We start from the raw sequence: 20,943 nt of genomic DNA, 5'->3' as shown, positions 1-20,943 counted from the left end.
GGGGTCCACCACGGCTCCACTTACGTATATCCATCACGAATATGTCCTTGTAAAATATAAAGACTAACAGTTGGCAAAGAAAAAAAAAACAGAAGAAGAAGCTCCGTCACCGGGAGTCGAACTAACGCCCACTCGCTCCGTAGCGCGAGGCGAGAAACGATTCGGCCATAGACGGTACGTTTGTTGCCATGCTAACGGCGAGCTATTTATATACACCATTTGCCGGTGGCGGTAATCAGAGATCTGTGACACATCAGCTTTTTTCGTTATCACTAGCGAGATGGTGGAAAGGCTCGAAGAGCGCGCTCTAAAGACCACGCGGATGAGCGCGAACCTCTACTGGACGTGGACGCTCGTGCGCGGGCTTATGTCGTGATGGCGGTGGTGTGTACGTCTTGTGCTCTCACCGCAAGTTCGCGTTGAAAGCACGAAGGTCACTTCGCTTACTGCAGCGGCCGCTTTTTCGAAAGGAGAGCGCTGCTCACACAGAAATAAGTTCCAACTGTGACAGTTGGCGCTCATCCTGTGTATGTTCGTTTCGTGCGCCTTTCTGCTTGAGCAGCGTGTTGCAACTTTCGAGCTGCTTGCTGTTGTTCGCGTGACATTACAATTTGTTGCTGTAGCATTCATTCTTTCGCGTTTGGGGTGAAAGAATGCACAACAAACGCTCAACTACGTCTGTGATAGCACGTTTCACTGTCGTGTTATACCGATTCCTATGACAGAGGGATGAGCCATGTTTTTTTTCTTTTATGTAAGGGGTATAAGTTTAAAAATCTTCTATGCTATGTTCAATGAATCTAGTATTTCATAAATATTATTGCATATTATACCTTAAATTGAATTTTTCGAAGTAATACCATTAAAATGTACAATCACTTAGCTTACAATAAATCATTTTGCTTACCATAAAAAAGTGCAATCACTTAGCTTGATATTGACGCCCCGCCACGGTTGTCTCGTGGTTGTGGCACTCGACTGCTGACCCGAAGTTCGCGGGATCAAATCACGGCAGCGGCAGGTGCATTTCTGATGAAGGCGAAAATGTTTTAGGCCCGTGTACTTAGATTAAGGTGCACGTTAAAGAACCCCAGGTGGTCGAAAAACCCTCCACTACGGAGTCTCTCATAATCATATCGTTGTTTTGGGACGTTAAACCCAAGATATTATAATTATTATTTTTTATAGATATATAATATTACACTGTGTCTATCATATTATTTATAACAAACAATAATTACCTAAACATATAATATGTGGCCAAGTTTCCAACGGTTACGAAATCGCTGGGGATGAACTCGAGTTCCATTTTCTCATCTGCTTGGCAGACGAGCAGTGTTGCTCTTTTACAGCGTCTGTTGGTATAATTCGGGTATTTAACGGGCATTGCAGGAAAGTGGGGGCAGGTGTGGTATTTCTAGAGCGGAGCTGTGAAACCTTTCGTTATGCGCATGACCTGAAAACTGTCATCCTCACGCTCCTCTTCTTCGTCCTCTGCTTGGCTCCCAGAACACGTGCGCCCATTTGTCCGGCCTGGGATCACTCTGATGAGCGAGATATAAGGAGAGAAAGAAAGAAAGCCAAAGACAGAGATTGTAGAAAAAGCAAGGCAGAAAGCTATAATGAGAGAGAGAGAGAGCGGCCACGTACGGCATAGCGTAGCAAGGGGGGAAAGGCAACGCCCCCCTTCTTCAGTCTTCGCACCCCTAGTGCGTATTTTTTCGCTGATATGATATGAGGAGATGCCGCACAAAAACAGGCAACTGCCATTCCTTAGATCCTAAATGGACCGACACTACAGAGAGATACTTAGTTCAATGTCACACATGAGACAATGTCCTCCCAGTAACACCAGAACATAAAAATGCATGGTTCATACAACGTGCAACTTCAAAATTAGAATGATAATGAAATGAAAAGTTTTATTTATTTATTTATTTATTTATTTATTTATTTATTTATTTATTTGAGAAGTACTTCCAGCCTCTTACATGAGGCCTTAGGCAGGGGTGGGTGATACAAAAAAAGGAAACGGATATGAGAATAGAACAGGAAAAGAAACATCACGCAGAGCTACACCATCAAGAACTGGTGCATCAAACTGAAACACGAATAATTGTAGTGAAACTTACACAATTGTAGTGATTTACGCGTACACGCACAGAAAAAAGTGCAAAGGGAACAAAACAAGATAAAAAAGAAAACAATGACAGCAAACATTTGTTTATAAAGAACTAAAAACAAACATCATATAACGGTTCAGAAATCAGCAACATTTCAATAAACAACGCATTGATATGAAAAAGAGCTATATATGAAATATATATTGATATGAAAAAGAGCAACATTTCAATAAACAACGCATTGATAAAAAAGAGCTAGAAAGTGGAACATAAATTGAAGCCTGTTCCGGATGCATGGTGGAATAATAGAGGGCGAAGCGCAAAGAAAGATGAAAGTCACGTAGGTTGCTGGTGTTTAAGTTTTCCTATGAATGACTGAACAGTTTCGCAGTTTATCAGATTCGCAGAAAGCGCAGTCCAACTAGTGACAGTGCGCGGAATAAATGAGTTTTTAAAGGCTTTTGTTTCACAGGAATACTCCTTCAGTTTCTATGGATGCTCGGAACGAGTTGATCGGCGGTGAACCGTTTCTATGTACGCGTCCTTGTTTATGCGCAGTTTGTCGTGGTAAAGTAAAAACATGTACTTCAATCGTTCGTGTTGCCGTCTGGCCTGCAATGTATCTAGATCAGCTTTTTTCAACAGTTCGCTGGGTGACGTAAGAGCACTGTAGCGATTATAAACAAACCGGATTGCTTTTCTTTGAATCATTTCAAGTGTTTTAATATTTACTTGGCTGTGAGGGTCCCAAACCACAGATGAGTACTCGAGGATCGGACGGATAAAACTTTTATACGCAATTAATTTCAACTTTGGGGTAGATTTGCGCAAAGAACGTCTTAGAAATGCTAATTTCTGTAAAGCTTTCTTCTCGATGTAAGCAACATGCTCATTCCACTTAAAATCTGCACTTAATACAACCCCCAAATATTTATAAGTGTTAAGAAACAATAGTTTCTGACCATTGATGGAATATGAGTGTTGCAAAGGAAGTCGCTTGCGCGTTACAGCTACCGTTTTCTTTTCATTAACCTTCATTTGCCACACTGCACACCAAGAAGATATTTTTGTTAACGCTGCGTTTAAAAGAACCTGGTCGTCTGTACTACGTATTTCCTGATAAAGAATGCAATCGTCTGCAAATAACTTAATAGTAACCGGGATATCATGGGCAATGTCGTCTATAAAAACTAAAAAAAGAAGTGGCCCAAGCACTGAGCCCTGAGGGATTCCCGATTTCACCGGTCGGGTATCGGAATGGACGTTATCTATAGAAACTATTTGATTTCGACAAGAAAGGTAGGCCTCAATCCATGAAATTAATGCATCGTTTTGCAATATAGGTTTAAGTTTCGCGAGAAGTTTTGGATGCGACACGCGATCAAATGCTTTTTCCAAGTCTAGGAAAATCATGTCAATCTGGCCTTGATTATCTAGAATAGCTGCAATGTCATGAACGGTTTCCAACAGTTGTGTGACGGTTGAGAAGCCTTTTCGAAAGCCGTGTTGTCGGTCATTGATTAGATTGTTTTCCTCGAGAAAAACTGGGATGTGCTTGAATATAATATGTTCTAACACCTTCGCGCATGAGCAAAGCAGAAAAATCGGCCTATAGGCGGAGACGAGAGAAGAGTTCGGCGATTTGGGTATAGAGATAATTTTTCCAAATTTCCAGTCATCTGGAAGCGCGTGCTGTGACAGTGATTTCTGAAAAATGATGCACAAAAACTTCGAGCACCATTCAGCATACCTCACAAGGAATGCGTTAGGTATGCTATCAATACCAGGCGTCTTTTTGGGATCTATGTTAAGAAGCAGAGACAAGATTCCTTCCTCAGATATTGCAAGGTCACTTATTGGTGGGATATCATGAACCGTTTTTGAACATGGCCTTCTACCATCGTCATCAGTAAACACTGAACAAAAAAAACGCGTCAAATGATTCCGCGATAGTTTCCTTGTTAGTAACTATAGCCCCATTTACACATATACTATGAAAACACCTCTTTTTCGGGGCAAAATGCAGCCAGAATTTCGCTGGGGACGACAGCAAGAAGTTTTCTAAAGTGACGTTATAGTACTGATCTTTTGCTTTCTTGATACTGTCTTTTAATTCTTTGCGCACGTTGCTGAGTTTATGCATGGTCGTCGGAGTGGGGTTCGGACGATGCTGTTTTCTTATCTTCTTTGCTTTACGCTCCAAGCGAACAACTGGCATAGTAAGCCATGGGCTAACATTCTTTATTATTTTCACTTTTTCTGGCACAAAATCGTGAACGCACTGCAACACAAGGTTTTTGAAGAAACACCAAAGGTTGTTAGCAGTACAAGTGCTACATTCAGAAAGTAAAGTGAATCGAGAAAAATGTAAGTCTAATGTGTGCAGTATTTCGACGTCTTTTGCGCGCAAGAAGACAGACACCACGCGTTCTTCCCTTTTGCCTTTTGAAACTTCGTTAAGGTTAACGCTCATGTAAACCAGTTTGTGATCGGATATTCCGTCAAGCACAGTGGTGTCCGCTACACGACGCAGCATGCTGTTGCTAACGAAAAAAAGATCCAGAGTTGTAGCAGTAGCATTCTGTATGTGGGTGGGTTGTTTAACTAGTTGAGTTAAATCATGAAAAAGGACTATATCGACTAAGCGTTTCGCTGCACTTGAAGACGGTACAGGAAAGTCAGTATTCCATATAACTGAAGGGACGTTGAAATCATCGCCAACTATAATATTACTAGAGCAACCGTGGACCATGCAAAGAAATTCATTAAGCTTATCAAAGAATGCTTCGTCTGTGCCTGGGGGGCGGTAAAATGCGCCGACTATGAACTTAAGATCGCCTGAGTCTGCCTTCACAATTACGCATTCAAGATCTGGTATATCGGCTAATCTTTGAACTTGTAAGGTTTCCTTAAATATAATTGCCACTCCGCCGCCTCGACTACTCCTATCTTTGCGATAGATGCGGTAACCCTGGGGCGTGATCTCATCGTCACTAACGTTGGTGTGGAGCCAGGTTTCAGTTATTGTCAAAAGATGAGGGTGGTACGTTAACACAACACTGTCTAAATCATCGCTTTTTGCTAGAATACTACGGGCGTTAATATTTAAGCATCGGAAAAGTCCCCCGTTCTTGTCGTTTCATTCGTTACGAGTTGCTCTGGTAAGCGGTCTACTCGCAGAGACCATTCCACGCTGAACTTCATCTAATGTTAACAATCGATTGTCAATCTTAATTTTGTCATGTACAAGTTGAACCTTTGTGCCCGATTTCCTAATATCTGAAGTGATGTTCCATAGTAGCTTCCTGACGTGCCGAGTGCTTGCAGAGAAATCCTCCGAGACTGAGATTCCCTTCCCTTTTAAGTTGCAGCAATTTTTGAGAACGTTAATTTTTTCCCTGTGATCGAAAAACTTCACGATAACTGGTCGACTTTTACCATGCTGCCTTCGCCCTAGCCTATGAATCCGCTCGACTGAGTTTACGTTCACATCTAAAGTATGCCTGAACACATTGTTAACTACGCTATCCATGAGGTCGTCAGAGGCGTCATCATTCTTATCTGGTATGCCGAACACAACAAGGTTGTTACGCCTGCTTCTATCCTCTAAATCAACGAGCTTACGTTCTAAGTTGTGAACCGTATTTTCAAGGCTGGTAAGTTTATCGCTGAATCCTTTCATGATCTCAGAAGTTTCCTCCACAGTTTTTAATTTCAGCTCGATATCATCAAGCCTTTTTTGGATGTTGTTCTGGCCTTCAACCAACTGTGACAATTCCGAAGTGGAGGGTCCTGGATTGGATTCAACGTCCCCGCATAACATCAGTAGGGACAAAAACACTTGTTGAATGTTACAATACAAGGCATACAAACTACGTGGGCACGTCAGCTGGACGAAATAAGGATTGCTAGCTTTAACAGAAGATACTTTGTTACTAACCTGCACGTAGAAAAGAAGTGGCTTGAGCATGGTGCTACAAGATGACCAGCCAACGTGCCCACTGAATGAATCCGGGGATCGGGGGCGTCTTTTATCCACTTGAATTGACGTTGATGGCGCTGGAAGCAGCGTTTCCCAACCTTCGTCGATGATGGGTGACGCTTGCGCGAAAGTAGCGTTGCGCACTTCGATGACAAAGTTGGTCGCATATTGATGTGCGCTGGCCCTTGCTGTTGCACCGCACAGGAATATCTGCACGTAGAAAAGAAGCGGCTTGAACATGGTGCTACAAGATGACCAGCCAACGTGCCCACTGAATGAATCCGGGGATGGGGGGCGTCTTTTATCCACTTGAATTGACGTTGATGGCGCTGGAAGCAGCGTTTCCCAACCTTCGTCGATGATGGGTGACGCTTGCGCGAAAGTAGCGTTGCGCACTTCGATGACAAAGTTGGTCGCATATTGATGTGCGCTGGCCCTTGCTGTTGCACCGCACAGGGATATCTGCACGTAGAAAAGAAGTGGCTTGAACATGGTGCTACAAGATGACCAGCCAACGTGCCCACTGAATGAATCCGGGGATGGAGGGCGTCTTTTATCCACTTGAATTGACGTTGATGGCGCTGGAAGCAGCGTTTCCCAACCTTCGTCGATGATGGGTGACGCTTGCGCGAAAGTAGCGTTGCGCACTTCGATGACAAAGTGGGTCGCATATTGATGTGCGCTGGCCCTTGCTGTTGCACCGCACAGGAATATCTGCACGTAGAAAAGAAGCGGCTTGAACATGGTGCTACAAGATGACCAGCCAACGTGCCCACTGAATGAATCCGGGGATGGGGGGCGTCTTTTATCCACTTGAATTGACGTTGATGGCGCTGGAAGCAGCGTTTCCCAACCTTCGTCGATGATGGGTGACACTTGCGCGAAAGTAGGGTTGCGTAGTAGCGTAGTAGCGTAGCGTTTTAAAAATACAAACAAAAATGGCCCCTTGTAAGACGTTCTGGGAAGCAATAACGTAGGCCTATTGCACATTCCTGGTCCATGATTGGGCTAGGTCTTCTGGACCATGTGCCACGTCATGGAAAAAAAAGTCACGAAAACGCCCCATAGCCTAATGACTGCTTATGCACGATTAGATGGAATTTAAGAGAACAAATAAAAATGACAGTGCATCTCCCTCGCCTGTATTCTATCGCTATTCGCCAGGAATATTTTTGTCTGCCTTTATATCGCCCGTCTGTAACGCCACGTCACAACACCGTTAAAACTCACGACGTCCAAATGATGCATGTTTGTGTACAGCGCGAGGATCGACGAAGACGGAAACAGACGGGACACGGACGACCGCTGACTCGCCACTGAAAAGATTTATTTGAATAACCCTGTCGCCGCCGGCGAAGGTTTCATTGTCCAGAGGTGTTTCACGTGGTGTTACGAATGAACAGCGCCAAGGTTGTCTATTTGAGTGGAGTGACGGCCTTTCCAGGACGGAAACTCATCCACGTAAGTCACAAGACATTGTACGTGTGGCGAACTACTTTCTACAGAAACAGCTAAGTGTGGCAATTTCTGACAAGGAAGGCTTCTTTGTTGTAGCTCCTAACAATTGTTTTTGGAAAAGGCAAATATTGCAATACAAAAGAATATTGTTCCCCAAAAGGTGCAGCTAAAGAAAGTCAAAGAGCAGGCATTTAATTTGCTCCAACGCCTTCCTTCAAGTGTTAAGCAGGCTAAATCATTACACCTTGAACTTTTTTACAGCGTCGAAATGCACAAGCCTGAAGTACCAATCACGCACAAAATCTCTGAGAAAGGGACAAGGCAGTACAAGGTGTCTTCTTTCCTACAGAATATGCTCGCCCCACTTAGCCTCAATGATCCATTCCTCGTAAAGAATTCCGAGGAGATAGTCCAGTTTGTGTCTAGCAATAACCCAGGTAATCACAAAGCCATCAGTATTGATGTAGAAGATCTATTCTATTCGCTCGAATAAACCGAACTGCTACGCTGTGCAAGAGAAGCGGTAACTGAACATAATGGTGAATTCAAGTTTACACAAAGATGTGGTATGTCAGTGGAGTCTTTCCTTTAATTGTTAATGGTCTATCTGATCAATACTTTTGTGAAGTGGAAGGATGCTGTGTTGAGACAGAAAAGTGGAGTCTGTATCGGTTCCCGAGAAGCTCCTGCTCTTAGTGACATGTCCTTTAAGCCGCGTTAATAGAAAGCTTCAATGCCACCTCAAGGGTTTAGCAGGGACGCTGTTTCGTTATGTCGAAGATTATCTGGTGTTTTTTTTCCATAACAGGAGGGCAACTGATATATTGAAAGTTTTTTGAGAATACGGGAATGGCTTGAAGTTCACACTTGTACTTATAAAGGAAAACAATTCACAGTTATTTGATTTGAACCTATCGATTGAGGCTAATCATGTTTGTTGGCGCTACCTTCCGATGTCTCAGAAACCAGTCCTCCCTTTTCCTCGAATCATTCAAAGGTAGTAAAAAAATGGAATTTCTTACTCGGCCTTAAGATCAGCTGTAACGAAGTCTTGCGCACACGGAATTGAGCACAGCGTCACAACACAGATTAAGAGGCTCGAAAGTGCCGGGTACCCTACACACGTGCTAGCTACGTGCACAGAAACGCTAATAAAATTCGTAAAATGTCCGGATCTTTTGAATAGAAAAAAGTCAAAACAAGAAGACTACAAATCAGTAGCAGTACTACCGTATGTACATTAACTGTCGCTTGGTTTGAACAATGTCGGCCCCAGGCATGGGGTAAAATCAGTGTTCTCAGCTCCTGCCGAGAAACTTTGTAGAATTTGCCCACTGGTTCGGAGAGAAATGGAGCGAAATGACAATGGCAGAAGTGACTGTGGAATTAAGCATGTTTCCTCATGTGTGCCCTGCAAGAGCGGTATTGTTAAACCCACATACATGTGGGTGGTCATACGTGGGCCAAAGCGGCCGATGCATTTAGGTGCGCTTAAGAGAGCACAAAAATTCGCTAACAAATCCTGACGCTTCGCATCTGGCATCGCATTGCAACACGTGTGGCGGCACACCTGTCTTTGCCGATGCAAAGATATTGACAAAACTAGAGTGTAATAGAACAGGGGAGTGCCCGGGACGAGCTTGGAAACGGGAAGCCCAAACAGGGTCAATCCGCTTGTGGCGCTGCGATCGGTAGTCTGCCATGTGTCGTCGTTTGAGTTGCGCGCGGCTCTGCCCAAGTGTCGCGAGGGTATAATGCCCCATTTCCCATTCAATAGGCCCGGGTTCGAATTGCAGCTGTAGATGGTGTGTTTTTATCCTTAGTGTCACCTTTTCTAGCTGTATTGGTTTTCCTTGTTTCTTGAAACTAGCTTCAGTTGCTACGTGTTGCTTCAAAATGTAACGCGAACTGTGAAGTAAAATAGAAGGAATTTGGCAGTGAGCGTAGTTATTTGCAGCGCCACCGCCCGGGATTCAACAAAAACGTAAAGTATTGCCTCCGAGATTTTTGAGAATACGAGCCTCGAAACGAGATTTCCCATTTTACGTTACTTCTTGTAGCAATCCGTAGGAACTGAAGCTAGTTTTAAGAAACAAAGGAAAACCAATACAGCTGTAACAATACAGCTATAACAAACCGATACAGCTATGACACCAAGAACAAAAGTCTACCAGCTACAGCTGCGATTCGAAGCCACGCCTTTTGAGTGGGAAGCGGGCATTCTACCCCTGCACCACTTTGGCGGAGCCGCGCGCAACTTTTAAACGACGGCACATTGCAAACTACCGATCGCAGCGCCACAAGCGGATTGACCCTGTTTGGGCTTCACTTTCTGTACATTGGTGCTGCGGCCGTTCCGAGCACTCCGCTGTTCTATTACGCCCTAGTCAAAACATTGTTTCCAGACCACTAGAGAAGTGATAGAGGCATTACATATTAACCGAATGGGTGATGCATGCGTAAGTGAGGCATCATTGTCTCTTACGGACAAGGAGTTCGCCTATCTTCTCTGCACGTGTGCCGTTAGGTGATCCGGTATGTCACTTTTTCCATTTGTTTTTTCCCACTTCTGCGCAATGTGAATACTATTTTTTTGCTTTTACGTGCATGCGTTCTTCAAATAAATATTTTCAAGTGCGAGTCAGCGCTCGTCCGTGTCCCTTCTGTTCTTTGCGTCTTCGTCGATCCTCGTGCTGTACACAAACGTGCTACCGTACCAACTTTCAATACTATTGCCAAAATGATGCGCACGCAATAAATAGCTCATTTATGCGCCAACCAACACCTACACTTTCACGGAACAGCCGGACAGTTCCCCCGTCCAAACAGAATAGAAGGCATGGCTGCCTGCCGATCATTCTGGCGGCGGTTGTTCGTAGCTGCTAGGATTTATTTCCTTATAACTAATGTTTCGAATGGTCTTGAAACGCCGTCCAGCCACCTTTGCGCGCACCTCATTCATAAAGATGCGCCTTGCTGCAGGCTGCCGCGATGTTTGTGAGCCACCGCACGATGAGTGGTGAGAAGCGGAACCAATCGGAGACGCTGCCCTCACCTCCCGCTGTAGTTCCGAGAGCTGAGCCTACCTAAACCCTCTTCACCTCTGCGTGCTTGTCGATTCATATCAGCCGGTATATAATAAATCGCGTCAGATCAAGCAATGCTATTCGTCTTCGATGTGAAGGGATTTCCAGCAAACAAGAAGGGTATTTGATAGGGCTTTTCAGGAAACGTTCCTGGGTTCTCACCCGTGCTTGCGTTCATGCTGAGGCAATGTGGCGTCAGTCAGAGCGGAAGGAAACCGGGATGAAACATTGTACGTTATTCTACCGCTTTAATCAGCAGTTGGCACACACATCATTTGCATGAATTTTCACGTACGTACATTGCATAATAGTCAAGACAGCATAATAAACAATCACTCGAATATATTTTGCGAGGTTAACCCGTTCGGTCCCGGTGTTCTATAAAATGGGCAGGAAGAAGTATTGCTCTAAATTGTGACATAAATAACTAAAGAATTGGCGAAGCTTGCACTAAGCCGCGAGAGGCTTGAAAGAGCGAAACTGGATGATTTTGAAGACTAATGTGGTTGATTCTAGGTTGTTTCTAGGCCTTAGCTATGTGATGCAGGTTGTTTCTGGGTTGCTTCTAGGTCTTTGCCGGGCTTTAGCTAGGTGATGCTAGGTTGTTTCTACGTGAATTCTCAGTTCAGAGAGGTTCGAGTTAAACCACAGACAGTTACGGACACGACACGGATGTCCAATCTGCAGAGACAGAACCTCGCGCTGCAATCAAGCGTTCGCACCTCTTATTGAACTATGGGCACGCCGTCATTGGCGTAGACCTTCCGTCACTTCGGGGTCTTCTCGCAGCCGCTAGGTGATGCAGGTTGTTTGTAGCTTGCTTCTTGGTCGTTGCCAGGCTTTACCTAGGCGATGCTAGGTTGTTTCTACGCTGATTTTCGGCGCACAAAGGTTCGAGTTAAACTACAGACGGTCACAGACACGACACGGATGTCCAAATTGCCGATACAGAACATCGCACTGAAACCAAGCGCTCGCACCTTTCATAGATCTACGGGCATGTCGTCGTTTACCCAATTTCTGTGGCACATACCTCTTCATGATGATGATAGTTTTTTGGCAAGGGACGATTTGCTAAACAGTTTGAAGAAGTGTCTCAGGTATCCTCAATACATAGGTGGTCGTTTTTTAATCATCGTCTTCTTCCGAAATCTGCAAATTGGAAAGTAAGATGGCGGAAGGTGAAAAAGACGACAATCGCCGCAACTAAATACTTAATTGCATGTGACTGATTAAGTATTGCCTCGGTAGCTATCGTATTTTTTCCTGTTGTTTCTAAATGTTGAACTGCTTATTTAGAAAGTGGGACTTCCCTGACATTGAAGTGTCGTCCGCAGCAATGCACAATCTTCAAGTATTATGTATAGGAGACACGGACTCAGCGGTTGTCAGAGTTCTGAATGCATTGCGTCTTAATCCAGAGCCGTAGCTCTTGTCTCAGCTCCCGATTTTTTGTAATTCTACTCTCGACACCAGCCCAAATTCCTCAGATAATACGTAAGGGGGCTCCAATAGAGAGATTGTACGCAATGGATCTGAATACGGTTTATGCTCCACATGAATGGTGCGTGAGGGAGCTAGAAGATGACGACGACCAAGTGCAGTGCCGTCAGGTTGCCCGTGGGGACATCGGAGGAAATAATTGCAAAGCAGGATTTGGCAATATTTTATGATACTAACAAAGCATCCGATATTTAGACGACGGTGCAATGAGCAGCTCACTGGCGCAAAAATTTGCTTCCAGGCACTTTAAATAATACGCGGTTGCTACATGCTAGCTTTTCGCGGGTTAATGGGATACAAATGAATACGAGTATTTAATGTTACGATATTTCGCTTTACAACCACTAAGCCCTGGTGTCCTATGTGGTGCCATTTTTTTATATAGTGATCGGGTGCTCGGTTTACATGATTTTCGTAGTACGGAAAGCCGAGCTAGTTGGTACGAATTCATAGTGCAATAGCGCAAAAAACACAGGGACACAGGCAAGAGAGACGATACAGGCGCTATCGTCTCTCTTGCCTGTGTCCCTGTGTTTTTTGCGCTATTGCACTATGATTTTCGTGCTTGTGAGGCGGCAGTAAAGCCAAATTAACAAGAACAAAAAATGTTCTGCCAGTTGAAAAAATTCAGGCCTGAAAGGATTAAAATAAAAGAACCTTTACATCTGTGAAAACGGCCAACGATGCGCTGTACTCAAGAAAATGAAACACGCTTCTTCAAGGCTTCTGCACTGGGCCAAAAATCTTCTTTAAACTGAGTGGCCTATGGCTTTTTGTGCTAATGTAGTCGGCGTGGTGCGGGGATTCCAGAAGGAGGTGATTTATATCTTCATCTACAAATCCGCAACAGCATTCAGGAGTATCAGTGCAGTCAATTGTGTGCAAAATATGCTGGGCGTAGGCAGTGGCTAGCCTTAGCCGATGAATAAGGGTTTCCAGACTTCTGTCGACTGATAACGTAATTTCGAATTCTATAAGAGCATCTGCATGATATAAAAGAGAGATTTCAGAATTGTGCCTGAACACGTGTTTGTGCACGTACTGAAAGATAGTGCCTTTAAAATGCAGCACAATTATTTTTTTCGTTATTGGAATGAAAACCACATTGCGACGCGCCATTCTTTATTTTGCTGTGATGGTGTTTCACTCACAAAAATTGTTAGCACCACTTGGCGCAGGCCGCGCCGCGATTTTTGGGAGGCTTCACGATTGTGGCAGATTGTTCTGTTAGGATTACGAGCAGGACGCGACTATTCAAGTTTGTTCGGGAACTTACGCCCATCACCGGCAATAATGGTGGAATTTTCGATCACTCATCTAGTAAAGACGACGTGGTCCAGCAACCAACTGCTTATCGACGGTTGGGTTCGGGGCTATCGCACGCGCCACTCTTTCCTTTCCGAACACAAGTTCACCCATTAAAGTGTTTCATCCTTACCTCCTGGGTTCTGCTTCCTTCCGCGTCACAACGCAGTCACAAAATCATTTTTGCAATGTGCTTGTCGTGCTGACGCATCAGCCGCTGTGTTTCCAGGAATGTTCAAATGTCCCGATATACACTGGAACATTATTTCATGATGCTTTCGATTTTGCCTATGCGAGCTCTTTAAGTGCGTCGTAAATTATACCATCACTGATTGCTTTCGTTTTGGTGCTGCAGAGTGATGTTAGTGCCGCCTGGGAATCTTTGAACACTACCCATTTTTCACGTCTCTTACAGAATTGAGGAATTTTATCTCACGTCGTTCACGTTCCGCACACGTTACTGTATCCGGCATGGCACACATTGTGCATCCCTCCTTCCTAAAATATTTGAAGTAGTTGGAGAGTACATCTGTTTCGTTAAACCACCTTTGCGCACTCTCGTCAGTCGTCACTTCCCTTCCATTGCCCAAACAAATTAACAGAAATATTTCACATCATTGATTCTGTGTTTGACAGGGACGAAAGCGTGGTCATTGATATCAAGGAAAACGCATAAAACAGCCTAGAAGCCTCAGGAAATGACGCGCTTTACATTAACTAAAAGATAGCTTGCCGCCGGCAGGGACCGAACCTGCCCAGGTTCGGTCCTGCTCGGTTATCTTTTTGTCCACTTTACTTTCTTCACATTTACATCGTAATTACTACAAATAGGATCCCCTATACTTCCCTTGGCTAGTTCTAATAATTGTTCATTGATGCGAGTGATTGCGATGTGTGTGCAGGTGGTGAAGATGCTGTTCACCGTGGTGTTCCTGTTCGCCGTGTGCTGGCTGCCATACCACGCGTACTTCCTGTACGTGTCGCACAACCCGCACGTGGTCTACCTGGACCACATCCAGCACGTGTACTTGGCAATGTACTGGCTCGCAATGTCACACGCCATGTGTAACCCCATCGTGTACTACTGCATGAACAAAAGGTATGCGCGCTGCCCTTACACGCTAAGAGAGTAACGGGGGTATAGGGGTCCCTCCTTTGAGGGAGCAAGTGCATTGCCACTCCCATTACTCTCCTAAAAGGAGCAACGTCAAGGGGACGAACCGTTGCTCTCCTTTCAGTTGATCCTTCAGGGGATGAACGGTTAGTCCACCCAGTTGCTCCTTGAGGACCAACTGTTACTCCTTCCTGATGCTCCTCAAGGGAGCAACGGATGCTCCTTCCCGTTACTCTTTAGTTTCTTCTTGGATTAAAAAGAAATTCGTGTTTGATTGACTCATAGAGCACACTGAGGTTTATACAGATATTTGTTTGGATGTACAAACAATATACAGACATCTCATTCAGAAATAACTTTCAGAAAATTTGCAACAAACACACAGGATTCGAACTCGCGACCACTTAATCGCCATGCGCGTACGCTAACCACTAAGCCACCACACGCTACGGCCCCGTCTGAAAGTAAACGGGGTTATGTAGGTACCGACGGGTCGTTGCGCGTTCTGACACGTTAAGGAAATGAGCATAGGCGTGCAGAACCAGTGGTGATGTTCGAAAGAGAATCGAAAGTAACAATGTAAACATCTGAAAACGTCAAGGTAATGAGTCTCTCGCGAAAACACAGACTTTGCCAGTGCTCCCTTTTGCGCTAGCTAAAAGGCCAGTAATTTTTTCCTTTTTTGCCTGAAGGTGTGTTTTCTTCTTTATTATTATCATTATTATCAATATCAATATTAATAATTTTTTTTTTTTGCGGAAGAGTCTCCTCCCCTTTGAAAAGACAACACAGCCCGAGCTGATACACAGCTGAACACAGCCCGAGCTGACCGGACCCGATTGCGATAGCTGCCCTCCCGCCAAAATCAGCCAGTGACAAGGTAGAGATAAGGGGGGGGGGGCAGGCAGCGGTGCTAGCTCGCTGTCAGTTTTTCTGCGCATCGCGATAAAAGTGTTCGTTGCGTGATCTCTGCTGCAAACCTGCAGTCGGGGCTTTTGCTGATTTGTACTGGAGACTGCCATTCAGCAAAAAACCGCAAATGTAAAGTCTATCAACTGTGTACTTCTCTCGACCGCTTCTTTGTCGTGAAGTATATACGGACTCTCGCGAAACTTCACATTTTATTGCCACATTCTCAGTCTATATATTTATGCCAAGTGTTATACGCAAACACACCATTTAACTTACGACGACAGCAGCTTCAGGTGCTGGCGTTCTAGTGCAACCATGCCTTTTATTAGGAACGTTTAGCTTGTATTAGGGGCTTTTAGCTTTACGTTACCGTGTTACGAGTTGCCGGAAGTAATCTGTGCATGCGCGGGCCTTTACGGAACGTGAACTACTCGCCCGATTGACTTTACATTTACGGCCCTATCTCGCAAATCCACCTTCGTTCGCGGCTACTCGCGATACCCGCTTTACCGAGGCTCCAGCCGCCGAGTAAAAATAAGCCGAAGTGCGAGCGCCAATTGCGATCACATTGTTTCAGCGGCTAAAGTCACTAGAGTGAGCTAGAAATAGAATACCGAAGCCGTAAAAACGTCAGAAGCCTTGACATATATACCCCAACAGGCTGAATAGGTGACGCCATCTAGCGGGAAGAAGATGAACCAGGCAAGCAAAAAATTGTTTTTGCAGAAACATCGTGCGTTCTACTTCTGGTGTTAATGCATTGCCGCGGCATTATTACGAATGAGTTATCTTTTCAATCGTTTTTTTCCTCAAAAACACTAGTCGAAAACAAACGTGCCCATACTATGGTTGCACGAAACGTCACAAGATGGCGACACCATCGTCGGATAACTCGGTATTCTACACCCCTTTGCGTATACCGGGATACTGTACACGCTAAAAACCTCTCATGATTTTGCCGCAGCGGTGATACAATCTTATCTAAATTAAATGTAATTGAAGTGCAGTTATCATCACCATTTCATGGTTTAATCAAACTTAAATGTATCCATTTACGTACTTACGTAAACGTTGACGTACGGGGAGCTAAAACTTTTCTAAAACATGTGTTCCGGTAACACGCTAACGTTAAAAATTATACGTACAAGCTAAATGTCCCTATTAGCATGCGTATCTCTCTGTTCAGTTTACAAAACGTAGTTTCCTTACGCCAGCCCGCAAGAAAATGTGGCCCATGCATCGACCGATACAGGGTGCGTCCTGCAGGAGAGCAACGGTTGCGCGCCGAGAGCAAATGTTGCCGTTCGTCCTTCTGTTGCTTCCTTCCAACCTAACCCTAAACGGTTACTCCCCAAACTTGAGACATATCAGCATCTTGTTCCAGTTGGTCTTTTTGGGGAGTAACAGTTGGTCTTTAGGACTAAAACCCACAGTTACTCTCATTTTTCCGATTTTTGGCTTAGAGTTTATGCACGTAAAAGGCCGAATCTTTATGCACATACACGCATACTATACTCAATACTCAGAGCATAGAGCTAGATTACTCAATGAGGCGGACATAAATTACGCTGGTAACAAAAATCCATGGTTGACCAATGAATGTAATACAAGCAACGGAGTAATAAAAAGATGGTTGATCCCTCTGTCATAGGAATTGGTATAACACGAAAGTGAAGCTTGTCGTCACAGAAGTAGTTGATTGCTTTAGTGCACTGGTATATCAGAGCTTGTATAATGTCCATTGTTTGGCAGCAGTAGCATGGATGGATGGATGGATGCTATGAGCGTCCCCTTTATAACGGGGCGGTGACATGTCTGCCACCAGGCTCGAAGGAGAAAAAAAGAAAGACAAAAAAAACTTCCTTGTTTCATGTTGTCCTAATGCCTTATCTAAATTGATTAAATCTATGTTATTATACCAAAAATATAAATTCACGGACCATCTCTCTGCCTCTTAAGGCAGAATGACCTTTTTTTCCCCCAATTATTCATTTTTGTACTTTATCTCCACTTTTCTGCCACCAATACTCTAACCGTCTCTTACTTATTTCTATCGCGGACGTGTTCAGCTTTCCATTGTTGTCCCCAAAACCCAAGGCTTCATGCAGACTCGCGCCCACACGTATACCCGGGTGAATATCGTCACATTCAATCAGTACATGCTCCATCGTTTCCTTAGTTCCCCCGCAGCATGTACATTGTTCTTCTTCGTTACTGAATCTCGCTTTATAACTACGCGTTCTAAGGCAGCCCGACCTTGCCTCAAACAGTAAAGCGCTTCCCCTTGAATTATCATAAAACCTTTCCTTCCTTATTTCGCTTTTTCCTTTTCGGTAGTTACTCAGAGCCGGCTTCTTTTCCATCGCTGTCATCCAATAAGTCCTCTCCGCCTCTCTGACCTTCCGCTTAATGCTCCTTGTTGCCATATCGCCCGCACTGCCAGCCGTATATTTACTAGTGAGCATCCTAGTTCTTTTTTTCCACTGCGTGTCAACGCTTTTTCTATACAAATACCTGAAAACCTTCTCTGCCCATCTCCTCTTCTTCATTTTCCTCAGCCTCTCTTCGAATCTCATTTTGCTCTCAGCTTCCCTCACTTCAAAGCTTGTCCATCCCACATCACCCTTTACCGCCTCATTTGTCGTCTTCCCGTGAGCGCCCAACGCGAGGCGGCCCACCGTCCTTTGATTTACATCCATTCCTGATTGCACCTCTGACTTCATGCACACCACTGAGTTCCCAAATGTAAGCCCCGGAACCATCACACCCTTCCACAGCCCTCGAAGCACCTCGTACCTCTTGTATCCCCATAAAGCTCTGTGCTTCATAATTGCAGCATTCCTCTTTCCCTTTGCTACTGATGCTTTCTCTTGTACCTCCATATATCTATCCCCCTCATTTACCCATACTCCGAGGTACTTGTACTCGCTTACCCTCGGTATTTTTTGGCCCTGTATTAAGACCGTATGGTCTCCGTGATCATTGAATACCATCAATCCACATTTTGTTGCACTAAATCCTAGTCCCAGAGCCTCACACTCCCTTCCGCATATATCTGCCAGTCGCTGTATATCATCTTGACTGTCCTCAAATAAGACAATATCATCAGCATAAAATAGACCTGGAAGCTTCTGCTCAACCATCGCTCCGACCTGTTTGTGTGACAAATTAAATCCAATGTTGCTACCTTCTAGCGCTTTTTTCATCCTCGCCATGTACAGCATGAATAACAGCGGGGACAAAGGACATCCCTGTCTCATCCCCTTGCTAATTCAACGCTGTCCTTGCTACTTATTCCTTCCAATTCTATACAAACTGTATTTTCTCGGTATATTTCCCTCAAAAGCTGTACACAGTCGTCACCTATGCCCACTTCCTTCAATATATCCCACAAAATTTCCTGATTAACGTTGTCATACGCCCCGGTGATACCTAGATAAGCTACGTATAAGGGCCTGTTTTCTATTTTAAATATTTCTATACACTGGGTAAGAACAAACAGATTATCGTCTAACCGCCTATCGATTCGAAATCCATTCTGAAGTTCCCCCAAAATATCATTTTGTTCTACCCGCGCTTCTATTTTTAATTTTACTGCCTGCATCGCCAACCTGTATAGCACCGATGTAATGGTTAGCGGTCTATATGTGCGAATGTTATCCTTTTCTCCCCTGCCTTTATAGATTAAGTTCATTCTACTTTTTCTCCAACTGTCTGGTATTTCCCTCTCCTGTAAGCACTTTTCTACGGCTTTCAGCAGTGCTTCTTTAGTGTTATGTCCGAGTTCGTTAATGAGGCTGACGGGAACCCCATCTAAGCCCGGAGTAGTGCGCCTAGGAATTTTTCCTTCGGCCTTCTTCCAATTGAAATTCTCTAGTACTACATCTTCGTCGGTTGCACTCCTTTGCGTACTTTTACTCACCGGGGGAATCCCCTGGGGGACCTTTTTAAACGAATTGGCTGTTATCTTTCGGATGTAACCTAGCGCTTCATATCCTTCCAATTTATTTCCTCCTTCATCTACCATATGTTGTTGCATTGTGACAGACTTCCTACCCAGCGCTTTTAGGTGGCTGGAAAATATCCTAGGCGCGGCCTTCTCCTTTTCGCGAATCTCTGTCATCCAGCGTTCACTTTCACCTTTAATTTTTGCCGCGCCTAATTTCTGCACAATGGATTTTTGCTCTAAATATATTTCCCATATTTGGTTCACTTCGTCGTGTGGCCGCTTCTCCCTTTTTGCCTGTCTGTGCTCCCGTGATGCCTCACGTCGCTTCTCGATCGCCTCCCGGATTTCTTTGTTCCACCAACTTTTTGGCTTTTTTCTTTCCTTTCCAACAAATAGTTTTCTTCTCTATTTCCATTTCTTTCGTGATTACATGTAGCAGCTCACTATACTTCCAGTATTTGCCTGGTAGTTCGTCTACTTTTTCCTCGACTCTTGCGGCTATATTTGTTATTTGTTTGTCATTTAGATACGAGCTGCCAAACTTTGATTCTACGTTCTTATTTTCAGTTTTATATCCCATTTGTGATATTATGCGTTTATGATCACTACCCAAGCTGTTAATGCCTTCTTCGTCTATTCTCATCTCTCTCGACTCCTGTCAGCGGTACTTTTTCTCTTTATAGTCGCCGGCACTCACGCTGACGCCTAGTGGCACATCTCCGTACCGACGACTAACGCCCATGATCATGATTTAACCATTGCGGTAGCTGAAGTTCTTAACATACACGTCGACACCGCATATGGTGAATCCCGCGCAAATATGGCATCAACAAGCACATAATAAACAGTGATACTCGATGTGCACTCCTCCGAAGCGTCGTGAAACAGGAAAAGAAACGCTACGTGTCTTCCCTCTAGCCTGGCAGTTAATTCTCACAGGGCAAGCCGGCAACGCGGTGCGAGAGGCAGGCGAGCGTCGGTGAGCTATTTCTCGATATGGATGGATGCTATGAGCGAGGCTTGGGCTAAAACCACCACCTCGCGGTGTGTTAAACAAAATTACACTTCTATTGGAAACGCGCCGTATGGGATGGTCGCAGCTACGGCGCGTTTTTTTTTCGAGCATGGTTGCACACATGTCACCACCCCGTTATAAAGAGGACGCTCAAAGCATCCATCCAACCATCCATCCATCCATCCATCCATCCGTCCATCCATCCAAGAGCATTGGGAGAGGAAAGTGTGAAATATAAAAGGCGCGTTCGTGTACCCTCCGTTGTGTGTTTGGCGGTAGCTCAGTGGGCTAAACTCCCGCAAGCCATTGTCGTGGACCGAGAGGTCATGGGTTCGACTCCTGTCAGCGGAAGTTTTTCTCTTTATAGTTTTTTTCTTTGCCATTTAGTGGCGTTCAGTTTGCTGACGTATTTCCGTGAAGGAAATACGTCATGAAAACCTTGGTGGTCCCCGGAATAAAAAATTAATCTGGTGTGGACATAGCACTTCACAAATTT

At 44.5% G+C, this 20,943-nt stretch overlaps 1 protein-coding gene across 1 annotated transcript in view; it reads left to right on the top strand.

The window, feature by feature from the left end:
• Window positions 1-20,943, top strand: part of LOC119397698 (tachykinin-like peptides receptor 86C) — a 907,940-nt gene that overhangs the window by 808,639 nt on the left and 78,358 nt on the right. Inside the window, exon 4 of the mRNA XM_037665326.2 lies at window positions 14,360-14,556. Within this exon, the coding sequence (XP_037521254.2) occupies window positions 14,360-14,556 (197 nt within the window). The remainder of the gene's footprint in view (window positions 1-14,359; window positions 14,557-20,943) is intronic.

This window comes from Rhipicephalus sanguineus, chromosome 1, assembly GCF_013339695.2.
Source record: "Rhipicephalus sanguineus isolate Rsan-2018 chromosome 1, BIME_Rsan_1.4, whole genome shotgun sequence".
In the NCBI taxonomy this organism is placed as follows: Eukaryota; Metazoa; Arthropoda; class Arachnida; order Ixodida; family Ixodidae; genus Rhipicephalus; species Rhipicephalus sanguineus.
This window is presented reverse-complemented; position numbering and strand designations above follow the sequence as displayed.